Source organism: Acanthaster planci, linkage group LG16 (assembly GCF_054643075.1).
Source record: "Acanthaster planci isolate LZ-2023a linkage group LG16, COTS_SCS, whole genome shotgun sequence".
In the NCBI taxonomy this organism is placed as follows: Eukaryota; Metazoa; Echinodermata; class Asteroidea; order Valvatida; family Acanthasteridae; genus Acanthaster; species Acanthaster planci.
Genome location: NC_141792.1, coordinates 2668704 through 2689577, shown reverse-complemented (window position 1 = coordinate 2689577; position 20874 = coordinate 2668704). Strand labels below are relative to the sequence as shown.

The 20874-nt window shown below is 40.8% G+C and overlaps 1 protein-coding gene across 13 annotated transcripts in view; it reads right to left on the bottom strand.

Annotated features, from left to right (window-relative positions):
• LOC110989277 (uncharacterized) overlaps positions 1–20874 on the bottom strand; it is a 68367-nt gene that overhangs the window by 26383 nt on the left and 21110 nt on the right. For 5 of the 13 annotated variants that reach the window (XM_087147276.1, XM_087147274.1, XM_087147279.1 and 2 more), the window contains exons 2-17: positions 17775–17826; positions 16962–17081; positions 16147–16257; positions 15365–15474; positions 14936–15087; positions 14682–14847; positions 14170–14324; positions 13553–13679; positions 12286–12498; positions 11193–11332; positions 5052–5178; positions 4307–4522; positions 3720–3859; positions 3329–3455; positions 2224–2409; positions 1352–1491 (exon numbers count right to left, since the gene is read on the bottom strand). In XM_087147276.1, coding sequence (XP_087003402.1) covers positions 1352–1491; positions 2224–2409; positions 3329–3455; positions 3720–3859; positions 4307–4522; positions 5052–5178; positions 11193–11332; positions 12286–12498; positions 13553–13679; positions 14170–14324; positions 14682–14847; positions 14936–15087; positions 15365–15474; positions 16147–16257; positions 16962–17081; positions 17775–17781 — 2237 coding nt within the window. In that variant the 5' untranslated portion in view covers positions 17782–17826. Of the gene's footprint in view, positions 1–1351; positions 1492–2223; positions 2410–3328; positions 3456–3719; positions 3860–4306; positions 4523–5051; positions 5179–11192; positions 11333–12285; positions 12499–13552; positions 13680–14092; positions 14325–14681; positions 14848–14935; positions 15088–15364; positions 15475–16146; positions 16258–16961; positions 17082–17774; positions 17827–20874 lie in introns of those variants that run through there. The other 8 variants (XM_087147283.1, XM_087147282.1, XM_087147281.1 and 5 more) reach the window with 7 other exon arrangements.

The window sequence follows — 20874 nt, the reverse complement described above, 5'->3', positions numbered from 1 at the left end:
ACAGCTCATTTTTTGCACCGTCAAGGACTAAACTCTATTCGCCATCTGTGGAGTCCAGCATTCTTCACTATAGTACCTGCTACGCTCTCGCCCGTAAAAACAATTATATGAGATCTTTTTTTTTATTCTTTATCCTGATCATTGAAAACTAGTTCCAAATTGTATTTTCTTTGTTATCCTTACTTTTACACTCCAAGTGTAACATTCTCATTAAATCATAATTGTTTATTTTTTCTTTATATCAGTGTTATTTTGCTGGTTTTCTTTGTTGCATCGGAGTGAATTCAAACTTAAGAAAGTTCTGAAATAGTTTCGAGTTTTTCCGATCGTAACACTGGTCATTCCTATTGGACTTGGTTCTCCCCTCACCCGAAGTACGGGTGAGTCCTTTCGCTGGTGCTCTTCAACATCTACCTTGCGGTCATCTCCCTTCTCTCCTGGGAGCAACTCCGCCTGGATGATGGAGTCACCCTCAGCTATCAGCTGGATGGTAGCCTCTTCAACCTTCACGGCGGCTTCATGCCCGCCGTAAGACCCGGTTAGACCTGCAATATGCAGACAACGCAGCTTTCGTTAGCCACACATCAGACGGCCTGCAGAGACCTCTACCATTGCAGAGTTTGTACCCCAGCGCTGGGCCGGTCATAAACGCCCGTAGGTGTCCAGGTAGTCGAGGCATTAGAAGTACCCTTTGCTGTGGGCACTGAGGACCTCATCCAGGTAAATAGCTTCGTCTACCTTGGCAGCATCCTGACGTCGTCCAGCAGTATGACAGACGAGGTGCAAAACAGGATCAGATGGGCCTGCAGTGCCTTTGGCCGATAATCTCGAGTCTTTCGCTGAGAAGTTTCGCCGAGTATTTATACACATGTGTAATATTAATACAGGCTCCGGGTACCAGATTTCAGATATCCCATGGCCAGTAAATAGAGTAACGGAAGATTTCTCATAAAATAAAATAAACTGCCCGTATGGCAAGAATACAATGCTGCGTACTGGCGTTAAAACCGTTGAACAAACGCGTACGCCCCTATATTTCTAACGATAGGGAGCTGTTGAGAACTAATCGAATGTCAGCTGACTACTCAATGCTTTCAGATAGCACCTTGGGCAGTAGCATCACAAGGTCGTACATGTAAATATTCTGTTGTGGTAGTGAATCCTAATCTGTTACACCAGGCACTATGAACAGCATGGAAACGTAATGGTGCGGAAAGAGCGGGCTCTCAAGCGAACCTGATACGGTTTGTTGCCGCGGACATCAATGAGTGGCAAGATTCAAGTTTACTTGCAGATGATATTTGAAACGTAACTAGGTAGCACCATGAAAACATTAATTTTGTGTACTTACAATTTATTCCCGTTCAGTGCTGCGCAGTGTAGACAGCTGAAGTCGTCATTGTTTCTCAATGCAACGTCAACTTTTGGGTGTCGAACCAGCAATTCGATAATTTCCTTCTGGTGAGCACCTGGTGTCTCAATTTTTTGTCCCTTTCAGTAGAAAATAATGGAATTAATGACAGTCCTTTTTACCGTGGCAGAGAAAAGCACATGTATCTAGTCACCATTGTTGCGAAGAGGCAGGTGGATAAAAATTGGTGTTTTTCACTAATTCCCTTTGAAGTATCGTAAGTAACCATTTGACATGCTTTCATGTAAAGAAATACATCATTAATACTTCAAGCAAATTAATGATACCAGGGGCAAAGCGTCTTGATTATATCATTTGGCGTTTTCACCACGAGACCCAAAAATCCCTGCCCCTTTTCACGTACACGTACAAGGTTTCTGTAGCGCATGAAATTGTTGCTGAGAAGTAGTGTTTGCAAACTCAAAAATGAGAAACTTTTATTGCCATTACTTCGAAAACTATTTTCCTTTGAAATCCACATGCCGGTTCCTTCGTGGACATGGTGACGATTTCAGTGTCACAATTCATAACTGCTGATTGCTTTGGTAGCATAACACCTATAGAGGTGCCGGGACTTAATAATTGAACTTGTCGAAAGACGAATGATAAAGACGAGTCTCCCAGCCGATATTCCGTTCATAAAAAGTTTAAAACTTTAAAGAATAATAAAAATGACCTAACTCTGAGACATTTTTTCTTTATTCGAGGGTATCTCGTGTTATCCGCGCCATCGTCATGTACAGTTGGAATAGGGCCCTATGTAAATTTCTAACTTTTAGAGTCAATGCAATGGTTAATGCAACACCCAATACTTCTTCACTTGGAAAGGAATTCTCTATCATAGTTAGATGAAGACTGGTGTTGCCATCTTCGTCCTGTGCGTTCACGTCGGCACCGTTATCCACCAGAGCCTTGACACACTCGTAATACCTCTCGTTAACAGCAGAATGCAGCGGCGTCTTACGGTTGGAAGTTTTAGGATCCTTCAAGCACATTTCCTTGATATAAAAAAACATTTGACAATGGACCCACGAGAGGTTACATGAAGCTTCAGTTTGTCTGGTCAAAACAAAAATTGTAAAGTGGTACATCGCGTGTGTTTTTTGCATGTATTATCCGTTAAAGTCGATAGGTTATTGAATATCATGTGAAATTCTATTGTAATGTTCGCCTACCTTTCGGTCTGAAGAATATGGAATAGTACATGTAATTTACGATTGAACGCACACCCGAGGCCTAATAATAATAGTAACAATAGTAATGGAGTTCATACTGCGCAAATCCTATGTTACCATAATTATTCAAATGCACTGTTCACGGTAAGTAATATATTAGTGCAATAGTTGTTGATCAAACTATATTAAAATAAAAGAACTAGAATGAATTAGAAAAAAACAAAGGTATTGACCCAAACTGCAATAAATGCACCTGTGCTTCTCGGTTTTTACTCGAACTAATTCTAGAACACAGAAGCAAGTAAATGATAAAATGGGATGGGATCAATTGCCAGAAGAGAGATTTTAAACCACATTTTGAATATACATTCATAAATATCGAAGACAATTAGCCATTCCTATTGGTCAGTTAAGTGGCCGGTCTTAAGTTGATAAAGCACTGGCTGGCAGTGTATGCCACTTAGAGCCTCCGTCAGTCTCCGTATAAGGAAACTGTTCACGACATCGTGCGAGAGGACATTCCACAGTAATATTTCTTAATGGTTTTCAATAAAAAAGTACTTAGTCGTGCCTTCTTTAAAAAAAATTGTCAGGGTGAAGAAGTCCTTTCACAGTATTGTATTTTGCGTGGTGGATCTTTTTTAAAATGCGAAGAGCCTCTCAGTTCCTTATGGCAATTGAATTATAGGACTAGGAAAATTATTGGTTTGTTCTACCACATAAAACGTCTTTATCTGCTTACCTGCTTTACGAGGGTTAGCACAATGTCCACGTGACCGTGTATGGCAGCGAGATGCAGTGGTGTAAAACCGTCGTTCTGTGGCATGTTCACCAAATGTGGCGCAACTTGGAGAATCTGGTCAATAACACTGAAATGATATGGATAACGAATAACATGGTGTAAAGCTGTAATATGAAGCAGTACCTCTGACTTTTAAGTAAGTTATGTTTTACCTTCGGAATTAACATTCAATAAGCTGTTGTGGGGCTAATTTTAATGCTGTTTAGAAGTTGCCTACTCTTATCTGCTCCCTAGGATGCACCATCAAGCAATTAAAACGAGACACGAAGTGGTTTATTATTCGAACGATCGTGCAGCCCGAATAATGTATATTTTTGCGTTACATACGTACAATTTATTCCCTTGACATGCTGCGGAATGCAAACAGCTGTAATCGTTGTTATTTTTCAGCGTCATATCAACACTTGAGTTCTTCACCAGCAACTCAATTATTCTATCCCGACTGATATCAGACGCCTCACCCCCGTGCTTCTGTCATAAGAGAAAAAAAATAAATGGGTCTTATTTCCATTCAAGCAGGGAAAGTTGGATTGGTATTTTTGTCACATGTAATTCTGTCATTGGGTTTGGATGACAGCAGTGATATTAACCGGCATTTTGTAAACAAATAGATTTCGTTTTGGGGGATAATTAGTCTTAGAAACAATATAGACACTTATATCATGACTGGATGGTACGTATAGTTGGTGGCCTTACACTAGCGCCATCGTCCAGCAGATTTCCTTAAACAAACCAATGTCATAAAAGACGAACTTTTTCCAAATTCCTTTTAAGTTGATTTTTTTGAAAACATATGCTTAATAAAAAAAATATGCCTTAATAAAAACATAGAATCAATGATATTGTGAATTTTGAACGACATTCATATTTAATAAGCACAACTTTTCAAAGCACTATTTTTGGCAAACGTCCACGAACCTTTATTTTGGTTAATGCAACACCCAATACTTCTTCAATAGGAGTGGATTTCTCTATCATAGCTAGATGAAGACTGGTGTTGCCATCTTCGTCCTGTGCGTTCACGTCGGCACCGTTATCCACCAGAGCCTTGACACACTCGTAATACCCCTTGATAACAGCAAGATGCAGCGGCGTCTGACAGTCGGAAGTTTTAGGATCCTTCAAGCACATTTCCTTGATATAAAAAACATTTGACAATGGACCCACGAGAGGTTACATGAAGCTTCAGTTTGTCTGGTCAAAACAAAAATTGTAATGTGGTACATCGCGTGTGTTTTTTGCATGTATTATCCGTTAAAGTCGATAGGTTATTGAATATCATGTGAAATTCTATTGTAATGTTCGCCTACCTTTCGGTCTGAAGAATATGGAATAGTACATGTAATTTACGATTGAACGCACACCCGAGGCCTAATAATAATAGTAACAATAGTAATGGAGTTCATACTGCGCAAATCCTATGTTACCATAATTATTCAAATGCACTGTTCACGGTAAGTAATATATTAGTGCAATAGTTGTTGATCAAACTATATTAAAATAAAAGAACTAGAATGAATTAGAAAAAATAAAGGTATTGACCCAAACTGCAATAAATGCACCCGTGCTTCTCGGTTTTTACTCGAACTAATTCTAGAACACAGAAGCAAGTAAATGATAAAATGTTTAGGCATCCATTAAAACCGTAACTTTTCCTCCGTACCTGCTTGAGAAAGGTCAGTACCATGTCCGTGTAACCGCTCTTGGCAGCTATATGCAGAGGTGTACAACCGTCGCTTTTTGCCAGATTTATCGTATGTGGCGCTTGACGAAGAATCATGTCGACAGCACTAAAACGATATTTGAAATAGGTTTTCTCTTTACTACCATTCGCAGGGTTTTCTTCTGTATTATGCAGGCTTCTTGTATTAGGTTTATTCAGATATGAAGTTTCGTTGACTTTTGCCGGAGGAGGATTAAGACACCAGCTTCAGAACATCTTTCAGTCAACTAGAAAGAACATTATGCTGAGGTTTCCGACTACACAGTAACGATATTCAAGTCCAAGTACCCTCATTCAAATTGCATTTCTAAGCAAAGAAACATTCTACACCATCATCGACTTCATCGACTTGAAATATAAATTAACTGAATTGGAAAAAAGGCATTTTTTACCCACACACAAGTTTGATGTCAATCAGAGAAAATACAAGCCCTAGATTGAGGAAATTACTAATGCCGAGATATAAACAAACAATAAAATTATGATCCAAAAAATCGTAAAGACGAACAACGACGTTGCAGGTTGTGAAGTTATCACATATGTCAAGCGATTTCATTTGCATTGATGAAAGGTTTCCGCTCCATAACACGATCTCACACTTGTGTGACGTTCACGAATAAAGGACCCGACAGATTTTGACGCAATGTGGTTTTCGTGACGGCTGACTTTAGGTAAATATATCTGAAACGTGATGCTGAATTATTTACTTTCTGTGATGTCAGAATGAAGTCCTTACTTAACAAATTTAAATTGAAATATATCGAACGAAATGTTTTCCAACTGGTTGTAAGTCAGTTATGCTCATATTTATCGATCTGACCGACATATTCTGTGGCAATTTTTTCCCACCTAAAGAAAAATCGGTTCAGTTTTATTTCCAGATGAATTCAGCAATAAATGTACACGACTCAAAATAAGCTGTCATAATACAATGTAATGAGTGATACGCCAACTAAAATGGAGGGGTTGACGTTAAAATTCATATGAAATACTTTTGCCAAATGACACTTTCAATGCGTTGGCATGGCACTCACGCGTGCATTATTTAACTTGGGTGCGCATGCATTTGGAAATCGCAGGACCGCATTGGTCAGAGAGGTGTAGCACCTGTCCACCAGTGTTTTGCCACCACCGTTATGGCTTGTAATGCCGATAGTCAGATTAATCTATTATCATTGGCGGGAGCTCCTTAAGTCAGTACAGATCAGGTATTATCACAAATGATGGCTGTAACACATTTAGGAGTCTTTGCAATACTTCTGTCTTTAAACAGTATGACCGTTTTCAGTTAGGTGATCAGGCTTGATCAAATCGTCGCCGTGTCCACGAAGTGGTAAACCCGAACATCCGTTGTTTTCCATATTATTTTGAGGTTTTCCAGTCGTATTGTTACATTTTACCCAGACCACTTTCACAAAATGCAACATTTTCATAGTCAAAAATAAACAATTGAAAAAATCATGGATTCCTTGATTCTTTGTTTCACGGAACAGCCATTGGGACTGTCATTTGCTGTATACGTAAGTGGACACTGTAGTTTGTTGAATGTACGCAAGTCAGCGAGTGCAATATGTATTGTAAGCGCAAACGATATTAGACAGCTTCAGTTCAGCAAATAGAAAATACGCGCGCGTGTCACGTATATGTATCGTTTTCTCTGATAACGTCATCACTTTAGGCTGTCTTTATACGTAACGTAGCGAGAGCCATAAACGACGGCAAATGAAAGCAACTTGGTACGGAACCTTAACGCCTGAAGTTTTGGTTTTATACACCACATCAGTACCAAATTATATTCCTAAAACAAAAATATCTTACTTTCACAACGCTTAAAGACATTTTCGTTAACTAAGTATGACTTAGCAAAGGATTACTTATGCATTATACATCGCATGACAAGGTAAAAATATCCCAACCTTGTTAATATAATAGGTCTAAAGCTTGTTAATAAATACCTGTAAACGTTTCTAGAAAAAGTAATTTTCAGTTATGGTTAACGCTAAATGTCCTTTTCAAAAGGTGTGGTTGTTAAAGGTCACTTTGTGATCTCAGCATTAAAAGGATGCTTTTGGTCACCTGTTGTTACATTATATCTTTGTCTCCTCGGCACCACAAACGATTCCAACGTGTTCTAGACCAGTTTCACTGTAATCTGTAAGTATAGTTTTGTGTGATTTATTATATGAAATTGTAAATTATGGTATTTATAACGGTGATATTCTGTGCTGTAAAAGCTGCATTGCTGGTGATGATTTTAAATTTGATCTAAACCAGGGTTTAAAGTCGGGCGTGGCAATCACTCTGCACTGACGAGAGACGACCTCACGAGGCTGAACCAGTGTTAACTTGAACAGCAGGATCGTCACTCGGCTCACCTATAAGAAGATAACGCCAGAGACGTAAGACACCCCACTCTGCAGACCACGCACTGGTACTTTAACATCTCACTTCCTCAGCGAAGCCAATGAACTGTTGAATTGGGTCCGATTTCTTTGATGATTTACTTCTGCACCATTTCATCCTGTGCTGGCGAGTCGTCTGTGGATCGACACTTGTAAGAAAAATTCGTCCGGATCAAGTGAAGTGTAGAGCTGAATCTTGTTCCGGGAGAGACAGTTCGTGAACCGGATTCAGTTCCAGTTATGTGGAGCATCAAATCCCACATTTGCAACGGCCACCACGCCCTCACCGTTTCGTCTCGAGCCCGGTCATTCTTATTCGACGTGGTCTTTGTCCCTGTTACATCTCATTTTTTGCACCGTCAAGGACTGAACTCTTTTCACCATCTGTGGAGTCCGGCATTCTTCGCTATAGTACCTGCTAAGCTCTCGCCCGTAAAAACAATTATATGAGATTTTTTTTATCCTTTATCCTGATCATTGTAACTACCCCAAGTGTAACATTCTCATTAAATCATAATTGTTATTTTTTTCTTTATATCAGTGTTATTTTGCTGGATTTCTTTGTTGCATCCGAGTGAATTCAAACTTAAGAAAGTTCTGAAATAGTTTCAAGTTTTTCTGATCGTAACACTGGTCATTCCTTTCGGACTTGGTTCTCCCCGTCAGCTTATTTTTGCATCGTCAATGACTGAATTGTTTTTCGCCACCAGAGGAGCCCAGCATTGTTCATTGAAGTGCCCGCCAAGCGCACGTTATTAAGATCTTCTTGTTTATATGAGATTCTTTACCCTTATTGTTGTAAACTAGTTCCAATTAGGGGGGTGGGAGGGATGAATGAGCAACTCCCTGCTCATGACATGTCCTTTATGACCTGCGTCTCTTTACCCTTATTGTTGTAAACTAGTTCCAATCGGCTGAATGCGATCCACAGACTACCTTAGAATCAGACCTCCTGCTCGGAAGCGCGCTTGGAAGAAGATGGTCAATTATGGTGTCCTGTGGAACCTGCTTAACCGTCAGGCGATGCGTTAAATGCTAGCTGTAACCCTCTCCAACGTCCCTCCCCCCTCCATATCTGCCGAGATTACCAGTGCGACAACATCTCCAGAGTGGAATATCATCGTCACTGCCCATCAGAGGTGTTGCCGTTGCTGCACTAGGGCACACCAACAGATTTCTCCCGGACTGGTTTGATGACATCTGTAGTGAAGTTGCTTGTTGAATATTTATGATGAGTACTGAATAAATCAATGAGGCGTGCCCATCGCATGCAGGCTGGTCCTTTAATTGGCACCAGCCCTGTGCACGGCAGTCAGTCTTGTGTGTGGACCTGAAACCGTTCCAATTTGTCGTGTCCAACGACTCAGCACTCAAGACTGTAAAGCTGCACATCATCTGCCCTGGGTAAACATGGGAGGAAATACAAGACAATAGTATGGAGATTCGTTTGCCAAGCTCCGTGCCGTGGCCCAGACCCGCCTGCGCGAGATGGAGAACGAATGGTGGAGGTACGAGGCCCGCGAGATTCAGGGCCTCGCGGACGACCCCAACCTCCACGGATTATGTGATGCCGTCAAGTCCATCTATGGCCCAATCAGACGCTTTTCCTGTCCCGTTTGGGTCTACTGATGGTTCCACCCTCATTGGACTGCACTGTGATCGATCACCTACCTTTGCTTCCACCCGTTTTTTGAACTGGATAACCTTCCGGCCTTTTCCGAGGTCAAGAGCTTGAAGAACAACAAAGCTGCAGGGCGGGATCCTCAGATACATTTTTTAATATCCACCAGTTCATCAGTGACATTTGGGTGGCTCAGGCTCTTCCTCAGCAGTGGAAGGATGCCAATATCGTCACCGTCTACAAGAGGAAAGGAGATAAGTCTATCCGTGGCAACTACCGCGGCATTTCGCTCCTGTCGGTAGCTGGGCAGGTTCCAGCCAGGGTGCTGCTGCAACGTCTCCCTTCTTCCATTCTCAATGTTGTACTCCCAGAGTATCAATGTGGCTTTTGGAAAGACAGGAGCACCACGGACATGATCTTCGTTGTTCGCCTTCTCGAGGGAAAGTATAGGGAGCAGCACTGTGATCTCTATATCACCTTCGTAGACCTCTCAAACGTCTTCAATACTATCAATAGAGGTCTCCCGTGGACCATCCTTTGCAAGTGCACCTGCTCACCTAAGTTCACAAAGATCATCCAGGGGTTCCTTGCTGGTATGCTTGCCCTTGTACTAGTCGGCAGCTTTGAGGCGGGGTATTTTGGGGTCAAGGTAGGCACGAAGTAGGGGTGAGTCCTTTCGCTGGTGCTCTTCAATATCTACCTCGTGGCCATCTCCCTTCTCTCCTGGGAGCAACTCCGCCTGGACGATGGAGTCACCCTAAGCTACCAGCTGGATGGTAGCCTCTTCAACCTTCACGGCGGCTTCATGCCAGCTGTAAGACCCGGTTAGAAACTATCGTCGACCTGCAATATTCAGACAACGCAGCTTTCGTTAGCCACACATCAGACGGCCTGCAGAGACCTCTACAATTGCACAGTTTGTACCCCGAGCGCTGGGCCGGTCATAAACGCCCGTAGGTGTCCAGTAGGTGTCCAGGTAGTCGAGGCATTAGAAGTACCCTTGGCTGTGGGCACTGAGGACCTCATCCAGGTAAATAGCTTCGTCTACCTTGGCAGCATCCTGACGTCGTCCAGCAGTATGACAGACGAGGTGCAAAACAGGATCAGATGGGCCTGCAGTGCCTTTGGCCGATAATCTCTAGTCTTTCGCTGAGATGTTTCGCCGAGTATTTATACACCTGTGTAATATTAATTAAGGCTCCGGGTACCAGATTTCAGATATCCCAAGGCCAGTAAATAGAGTAACGGAAGATTTCCCATAAAATAAAATCTTCTGCCCGTATGGCAAGAATACAATGCTGCGTACTGGCGTTAAAACCGTTGAACAAACGCGTACGCCCCTATATTTCTAACGATAGGGAGCTGTTGAGAACTAATCGAATGTCAGATGACTACTCAATGCTTTCAGATAGCGCCTTGGGCAGTAGCATCACAAGGTCGTACATGTAAATATTCCATTGTGGTAGTGAATCCTATGTTGGAAAAGGGCCCCCCCGGTAAGCTCGCCCGGTTGCAAAAACCCCTTTCATTCCGGCCTGGCTACTGGCCTGGGATGCTGGACTGGTTGTTGATCTCGAACTTCTTCATCCTGGGGTCTATTGTTTGCAAGTACTGGTACATGTAATCTATCCCAGAAGGAACCTGCTTGTGGTTTTTAATCCTTCAGCTCTATACAATGTTTACACTAATCCGCTTAGACCCATTCATCTGTGCAAGCATGTTGGGGAAAGCCTTTTCATCAGGGACTTTGAAATGCCAATGTGTAGGCAGGCCTTGTACTGGCTGGAGTAGTCTGAATACCAGGCAGGCATTATACCGGGTGGGCTACCGGGGGGCCCTTTTCAAACCGGGTCCAAATGGTCGCCGTCCCTAATCTGTTACACCAGGCACTATGAAGAGCATGGAAACGTAATGGTGCGGAAAGAACGGGCTCTCAAGCGAACCTGATACGGTTGGTTGCCGCGGACATCAATGAGTGGCCAGATTCAAGTTTACTTGCAGATGATATTTGAAACGTAACTAGGTAGCACCATGAAAACATTAATTTTGTGTACTTACAATTTATTCCCTTTCAGTGCTGCGAAGTGTAGACAGCTGAAGTCGTCATTGTTTCTCAATGCAACGTCAACTTTTGGGTGTCGAACCAGCAATTCGATAATTTCCTTCTGGTGATCATCTGGTGTCTCACTTTTTTGTTCCTTTCAGTAGAAAATAATTGAATTAATGACAGTCCTTTTTTACCGTGGCAGAGAAAAGCACATGTATCTAGTCACCATTGTTGCGAAGAGGCAGGTGGATAAAAATTGGTGTTTTTCACTAATTCCCTTTGAAGTATCGTAAGTAACCATTTGACATGCTTTCTTGTAAAGCAATACATCATTAATACTCCAAGCAAATTAATGATACCAGGGGCAAAGCGTCTTGATTATATCATTTGGCGTTTTCACCACGAGACCCAAAAATCCCTGCCCCTTTTCACGTACACGTACAAGGTTTCTGTAGCGCATGAAATTGTTGCTGAGAAGTAGTGTTTGCAAACTCAAAAATGAGCAACTTTTATTGCCATTACTTCGAAAACTATTTTCCTTCGAAATCCACATGCCGGTTCCTTCGTGGACATGGTGACGATTTCAGTGTCACAATTCATAACTGATGATTGCTTTGGTAGCATAACACCTATAGAGGTGCCGGGACTTAATAATTGAACTTGTCGAAAGACGAATGATAAAGACGAGTCTCCCAGCCGATATTCCGTTCATAAAACGTTTAAAACTTTAAAAAATAATAAAAATGACCTAACTCTGAGACATTTTTTCTTTATTCGAGGGTATCTCGTGTTATCTGTGTCACATGCTTTCTCATCCGCGCCGTCGTCATGTACAGTTGGAATAGGGCCCTATGTAAATTTCTAACTTTTAGAGTCAATGCAGGCTATTTGCTACCTTATACATGCGTTCGTTAAAATTAAGGAACACTCTTTACAAAGATTTTAAAATTTCTGGAAATCAGACCTCGTGCACACAAAAGCTTCACACTCTAAAACTGATCCTTGGCAAAACTAAATCAAAGAATAAAAAAGCCGAATGTCAATTTAAAAAAAAGAAACTTGCGAATCAATGGGTTGATCAGTCAGTTGCCCCGCTACGCTTACCTCGTCTTCTGGTTCTTCATCTAATTTTTTTTTAATAGATGTGGGAATTTTCATCATAACCAGATGAAGACAAGTACCACCATCTTTGTCCTGCGCGTTTACGTTGGCACCATTATCCACCAGAGCCTTGACACAATCGTAATGCCTCTTGAGAATAGCTAGATGCAGCGCCGTCTGCCTTTCAGCATTTTTAAGATCCTTTAAGCAGTCTTCCTTCACATGTTGAAACAAAACATTGTATTCGCACAACTATCAGACGTAGTATCTCTTTATACCTTTAAGATATTGTATTATAGAATGTATACACATTCAAGATGAGTTTTTGCCTATTGGGCGAAATACAACTTTGTGATATCAACCACACTAAAGAAGATTTTAACTCTACAACAGGTATAGGGATATCTGACCAAAGGAAACTTTTGCCCTTCTCGTCACGTAGATATTCAAGAAGGTCAATTGTTGTTTTATTTTAAAATAAATGCCGAGACATTTTTCCCTTCAAGCTTCAAATACAGGGTTTGGTTATTTAACAATTGACTTTTTTTCTTGAACAACGGACTCTTTTAAATTGAAAGACTAAAGGTTTCATAATATCGTATGAGTTACAGGCCATTAAGATTGAGGTTTATCGTTTATACCTTAGTGGACTGGGCACAATAATACCCCCAAACCTTTCTTAAAAACGTTTGAACCTAACTTAAACACCTTCACATGTTACGATTCTTAAAAAGAGTATAAACAAGTGTATTTTCGGGCTGAGTTTTTCAGTGACATGTTTCTAAACTCACTTGTAATGTCAGCAAACGAAAAATAACCCCTTGATTTGTTTAAATTCCTGAGAGCACCATTTTGTACAATGTGCTTCATGAAAAAGCGCGTTAGGAATGCGTTGTAAAACGCTCCCTTAAGTCGAGTATTTTTTTCGACTTAATTTGTTTAATTGTTCAAATAACTGTGTTAACTGCAGAAAGAAACAGTATTCGATGATGACATACCTGATGCATTCTTAAATAATGTATTATTAATTTAATCAGTTATCGGTTCCTGTTTTCAGAATACAACAAAGCTTCACAGCCACACGAACTAACGGAATGCCGTATTTTACACTACTTAAACTATATTTTAAATGCTCCGTTACATTGCTTTTGAAGGGAAATAAGGTGTGATAAGATCTTCGAAGGAGTAACATCCCCATGACAGCAGTACTTGCTTTTTGTTAACATTTACACAATTTTCTTGATTTCTCGAACATTTTAACCTTTCTTACGTTCTTTAGAAGGGTAAGCACAGTGTCCTTGTGGCCGTTGAGTGCAGCGATATGTAGCGATGTGAAACCGTCGTTCTTCGCCATATTTAGCAGCTTGGGCTTGACTTTTAGAATCTGCTCGACCGCACTAAATAAAACAAGAAGATTTAAATGAACTGTCGACCGGATTTAAATGCTATTACTGTCATTATGCTTCATTCTTCCGACAATAAACTTAACTGAATAGAGGGCATAACTGCAATAAGTTCATTTCGTTTTCTCCGCCGATCACTAGCTCGTTCGTGAGCACAAAACTGCCTGTCTTGTGGCATAGAAGATTGATTCTGTTACTTTTGTGTTCTTGTTTTGTCTCGGCTTGGTTTGTCATACTTTGGCAAAAAGCGAGTTGAATAAACATGGCAGCAAATTCGCAAGTTAATTTGATTAGAAATTCCATTTTCTTCCTGCAGAGGAGTTTACTCTGCAATATTTTGTTTCGGAAGGTAGTGTTTACGACTTGAAATGACAATAGAAAACGTGATTCTACCCAATCCAACTCACAGACAAATTGCATGGATTCCAATATTCCGTTTCGCAGACACCAGTGTGCCAAGATCCACAATCGAACCTCAACTCACAAATTAGTTCCAATAAAGGCTGCAAATTGCAAAGAGTTCATCTGGTTGGCGTTTCTCAGGTCAAGGTCCACATCTGGGCGTTTCACCAACAACTGTATTATCGGTTCGTGGTTTTCTTTGATGGCGATTGACAGTGGTGTATATCCAAGAGCATCCTGTTAACGAAAAAAGCTCTGTGTACGGATGTTTTTTCCCATGTACTCTTCTCAATGTCAATCAGGTAGCGCAAAAAAGGCACATGTGGCTTATAACACTGTAATGATCTCCGATTTTCAGCATCAAAAATCAACATTGTGCTTCTAACATTTATCCAGAAACCCATTGTCCTCGTTTGAAATCTTAATCTAATTTTTTGGACGTTTATGCAAACCGAAGTCTTGAAAATTAGCACAATTCGCGCTTAATAGCATATCCCACAATCAGGAAAGAAAAAAGAAAGACTCCCACGCAAAATATAAATGATTCCCCTCCACTTAAATTCCATATCGCGGAAGTTAATTTTCTGGTCTTACCTTCCGGTTGATATCACGCACTTGGCAACTGTCAAGCAGTAATACCTTGAAGCACTTCTCGTGACCATGGCGAGCAGCTAAGTGAAGTAGGGTTAAATCCGTTTTGCTTGGACAAATTGCATTGCTCCCAGCATTCAAAAGATATTTCACAACGTCTGGTTCATCTCTATGAAACGTAAAAGAGAAAGTCATTTCACTTGAGGCTCGTTTTGGATGATATGCATTGCTTTATCTACACCCAATAACAAACTCACCCGTATATTGCAGACACCAGTGCCGTACATCCGTCTCTGTCTTGCTGTTCCAATGGAGCCTTATTGGTAACCAAGTCGATAATGGTATCCATGTGGCCACCGAAGGCGGCAGCATGCAGTGGAGTCTGCCCTTGCTTGTTCTGAAACTTAACCTATGAGATACATGATTATTGCATGTAACTCATTTGAGTGAATGCACGGTTACTTTTACGTAACATTTTGTAGCATTTTGACTTTTCACACCACAGATTTGTGTTACACTGAAATTTCATTTGTGATCAACATATGCTCATACATTTTACTAAAGTTATTTTTGCAAGGGATCTACATAAAATCCCGCGCAGTGGTCAGATGCAAACACAATCACAGGGTTTGTTCCCCTCAAATTCAATTATTTCCTGATAAGTTCAGCAGCTTGTTGGTCCTTACCAAATCAGGATGTCTGCTGATGATTTCCTTGACCTTTTCGGTGTTTCCCATGGCTGATGCATTGAATAGTTCTTCGCCACAAGGTAACGTGCCAGGATCCCCGAGGAGGTCTGATAAGATGTAATTCAATGGACGTAATTTCTTAAGTGGTACCGTTTAAGGATTTTACAAGTGTTCTCGCATTTAAATAATCGACATTTTTGTCCTACTCAAAGCGATGCAGTTCTGAGCTCGTCCTCTTTCCAAAAGGGAATTTTAATACTTCAATACGTTAATGTGCCCACATAATTCTCGTGTTTGAACGTCAACACTTTTAAAAAGGGGATACAAGCTGAGTTATTCGATTATTATCGATTATTATATTAAAATGAAATTCATCCCTTTTATTTCCGCACGTTGGTCTCTTTTTACCCAAATGACTTTCAGCGTGTCAGACAGGCTGATTCGTTGGACTAACAACTTACGTGGATCAGCGGCGTTGCCACGGAAGGGGGCGGGGGGGACATGCCCCCCACAAAGTCCTGGTGCCCCCAGGTCCCCCCAAAAAAACGGATGAATCGATATTGAACAAGGCTAACATAAACTAGCCCCAAAAAACCACACGACTGAAAGCAGGTGTCCCCCATAAGAGGCTGGTGTCCCCTTTGTGCCCCCTACTTGAGAAATCTTAGCTGGGCCACTGACGTGGATTATTTACTGATAGATTTACTATATCAAATACGGTCTCAGAACGTAACAACGATTGAAAAGAACAAATGTGAAGGAAAGCTTTTTAAACATACCATGATAATGGAATTTTGTTTTCTTGCCAGCCATACCATACTCGCGACTGTAATCACAGTGCCTCTCATACGGCGGCTCATTTGACTCGGTGGTAGTGGTCCGAGGCTCTTCTGTCAAAAATGTTACAAGTATTTTCATCTTCATTCAGGCTTTGAGAGGCTTTTACGTTTGCGGCAAAAGCATTAATATTTATTTAATATGAAATAAAGAAGTAAAATAATTATGGAAATATAAAAAAGAAACAAGACAAGTGATATGTATTTTTTTTTATCAGCCGGTGGGTCAGTTGGTCAATTTCTGGATTTCAACAAGCTTGCGAGAATCCTTTTAAAGTGAATCTAAGGATTTCAAGCTTATCATGTGGCACATGTTATGTGTCTCCATGCAACCTAACAGAGTAGACTGCGGTGCAAAAAACTCGGGGTAAATTTTCAGGCACGATGGTAGGAAACAAAGGAGGCCCTAAAATATACTCATCAACAAATACCGCCAATCCTTTTAGGTACCTCAGAGGATTGTGCATGCTTTCTGCTCGTGATCACGTGATCTCAGTTCAGTATCCCCAAAGCAGTTTTGAGCGTTTTATGTAGGGTAATGTTTTCACTGACTGTTCTTTTAAAAGAGCCAGAGTACATTTCAAATAGTATTCTTTTCCTGATATATGATTTACAAAGTTGGGAATTGGGGGCTCTGGCAACTTTCACGACTTTAGTGTGTGTCATATCTCTCTCTTTCACCACTGAGTAGCCTTTGCACTGAGTGAGTTACACTGATGAAGCATCAGAATGACGCTGTCCTTAAAATTTGAAATTACCGTTGAAAATATTGATGGTTGAAGATGGACTCACAATCGCTAAACCCTCGTTTACGTTGACTGTGAGTTGATCGATATTGCTGCTTTCAATGGTGGAAATGGTTGGTTGGTCTTGTTCCTCTTGATAAAAGAGCGTGATAAAAGCAGTCACGAATTTTTTAAGCGTTACAATTGTCTCAATAACTCTAAATTTCAGAATGTGACTGGCGACAAAATCACGTACACTGAGTTTTTTATTTTCACGTGAACATAGCAATTCGAATTTTCCATACTATAGACACTCTTACTATACCTCGTGATTTGGGGCAACTTTTGCTTAGTTACATCAGAAACGCCTTGCCTTAATACACTGTTTTCAATGGATAAAAAGGGCACAAAGGAACCAGTCTATTCCAGAGATGGTGGTGGCCATCGAAACCTTGCCTCAAATCACGAGGCATAGCAACAGTGTCTTTAGTATGGGGAATTCAAGTTGTTGTGTTTATGTGTAATCGCGTAAATCAGTGTACCACATTTTATTCAAATTTAACTCGCAAAAGGCTTATTGAAACAACTGCTTGTTACACATTTCAAGATGTACTATAGCGTCGGGGAGATGTTAATTTTAATTTGAAGGTTTTGCTCTTACATGGACGTAAATTCATTATCATTATATTAGTACTTGTTCGAGTGATGAGGAAAAAATACAAGCCTACTGGAGTGGGACTCGAACCCACGACCTCCTGCCTACGAGTGTAAACGTCACATTTTGTTCATTCAAACTAAGGCCTTCACTGATCACTGCAAGTAAAAAAGTCCACAGTAATAACTCACCTGCCATGGCCTCTGTGAAGGATTTGAAATCACAAGCTCGCAGAAGGTTAGACTGTGAAACAAAAACAGTATCATTATATGTACTCGAATATTCAAAAACACGTTAACTTTTACGCCTGTGTGAAACCGGCAGAGTGTAAGACCATCATCACAGTTTGTATTCGACCGCGCTGTAATCCTCCTAATTATAACTTTTACAGAAAAATGTAAAATGGTTCAGTAAAATGTTTAAATATCCAAAACTATGCTTCTTCTGCAAGCTTTTTAACACACTAACAACGGAGCAATGAAATACAAAATGAAGAACAAGACAGATATACTATCGGAGGATGAAATTTAGCCAATCGCAAAGCAGAAATGTGCCCCAATTTTTTTTTTAAATGGCGTCCACTGCTCATGCACGTGCATGCGGTACGTGTGTGCCCGTCAATGCACTGGCTATTGTGCGCACTCGTGCGATGAGTTCAGTTGTTGGCATTGATCAAGTGCAAGCAAGTTTACTTGGTCTTATTTTCTTTACATGTTAAATACATCACAATCCTTGTGGCATTCCCTTGTATTTATTGCCTGACAGATGCAATAGCTGTACATTACGTCACTGTGGACAATGAAACCATAGATGTTTGCCTCGTCTAATATGATTTATAGCTGCTTGCTGTCCAACACCGCTGCAAAACATTTAAACATGCCAGTTGTCGTAAAGGGCTCTGTGTGTGTTTTCACGTTATTGTTAAGTTTTCTTCTATATGTTATATTTGAAAGGTACCGGTGCCAAGGAACGGACCATCTGTGTCACAAGTACAGCAAATGCTTGGGGTCAAGATTTTAGAGTAGCTCCTACTTGGTTTCACCTTATCGGCTGTGATACAACCTGAACATTTTATCGAAAGTTGAAGAGGGATGCATTCAAGCTCATAACGGCTTCATCTAAGTTTATCCACACATCAGAGGTTAGCAGCTCTTGGCAAGGACTTAAGAAATTCAGCTGATCTCAACAAGAAGCTATAAGAGTCTGTTTGCACTGTGTATCACATTTAGGAAGTAAAAATGAACAAGTGCAGTTACGACCGGGAAGCAGTATGGTGAGGAGCAACTTTGCCCTAATGATGATGCATGATATCTACACTTTGCAAGAGCTAGTTGTCAACCAGCAATATTCAGACGGGCGCTACAGAAAGATCAATGTCCCATCTCCAACTGTGTTTAGTTGGCCAGAAGAGGAGGAAGTGGTTGCCATACAATTACAATGGCAGACAAGGAAACCTGCCACCCTTGCCGTGCTTCAGTTGGTTAGCTGCTCTTTTAAACAGTCTAGGTGCCTGAACACTCCGATAGGCAGGAGTCTCAAATGATCTGCATAGATTTGTGCAAAAGTGTAGGGTGTGAGAACGCTGTTGAAAACCTGAGGAAGTGAAAGAGAAGTAGCTAACAAACTTCCAAGATCAGGACATCCATGGTGGTGTCGACTCTGCTTCCTCAGAGGAACTGTAAAGTGCTTGTGACAGCAACGTGTTACGTACGTGCTGTCCCAGTTGCAGTTTTACCGCAGTTCACTGAGACCGGCCCAGATCATGTTATGTTCTGAAAACTGGTTTTAATAGTGTTTTTCCATTGCATAGTTCAATCCACTGTAAAATTGTATCAGTGTGAGTGGTTAGACACTTTTGGCTGTTACATTTAATTTAGTTAATTGCCAAATATAGCAGCCCAATCTGAAGTGATGCAGAATACGTTCCCCTGTTGGTGGTAAAGTCTCTCGTGTGAAAACAATGGCGAAACCATCAAAGAGGGAAACAAATCTTTTTCAAAAGATATTTGCAAGGGCATTCGCCCACCATTATACTTTTCCCGCGTAAATCTCAAGGCATTTATCAAACACTGCATAAGAACTCACTGCTTTCAACAAAAAGAAATTCTTGGTCTCCCAATGGACGTCTTTAAAAATAACGTAAAACTAGGATGCACATAATTCTTACCCTCGGTGGAAAGTCGTTATTTAACTACCACCCCAGGAATAAATAGAGTGAAACTTGTTAAGGTACCAGCTGCTTCATTTTTTTCTGATTTCTTGTTGGAATCGGCACGATGTCTCACAACAACGTGTACACGTAATATGAGCGTAATGGTGTTTTTGGTTTTGTTTTTCGTTTTCGTTTTTTTTTTGGGGGGGATGAACACAATCTCAATACATTTGCCACCGTGTTCATACGGAGAAAATGCGACTTTTTAAAGGTTCTACCCACTCGGTGTTGGACGATTTTTGGGGATAACATATCGGCATGCTTATTGATTTCACGTCCAACTATATTGTGTTTCCATTCGCCGAGAATTTGCCTCCCCCCCAAAAAAAAATGAAGAAACAAACGGTCTTTATAAAAATGCCAAGACAAATTTCACGCAACGGGGTCAAGTGTAGTATTGCTCCACATTCCTTTACATTCAAAGTAATAGGAGCTTCGGGCATGTTGCATGAGCACCTGTCTGCTGCTAGTATCCATAAAGATTCGTCTGTCGCACGCTGCTGCTCGCGAAAGGCTTGGCACTTGTCAGCGCTTCGTTGTAGGTCTGTAAAAAGTTTACTTTTAGAATCTGCACAACCAATTAACCAATTACCCCAGAAACTATACTTTTTACGTAGGCACCAGGAATTTTAAGTTTTCACATGTTTTAAGGCACATAGCGCCGTCTGTATACATTGCAGTACGTACACTTACAATGGTCCAGCAGATTATCGTGCGGTAACTTTGTTTGGAATAGCCTACACTGTTCTTTTTCTTCGTCGTCGTCTTCCAGTTCTGTGTAATATTTACAGTGTTTTAGGACTTCGGTCTCCTTGCAATTGTGTACCTCTATCAAACTAGAAGTAATTAATTTGGCCGAGTCATGACGTCATGATGACATGATGACAAGCTCTGTTTCCATGAGGTTTAAATTTTTCAAGCCATCATCCATGCAACGCACAGAGATCGAGACGTGTTTTATGCAAGTGGGGGTTTCAGATTGATAAATAATCCCGTGGATTTATGGACTATTTTTTTTCTCTCTATCATCTTGTCCTCCTTCATAAACATAAAAAGAGATCTTCTCAAGCACTTCATGA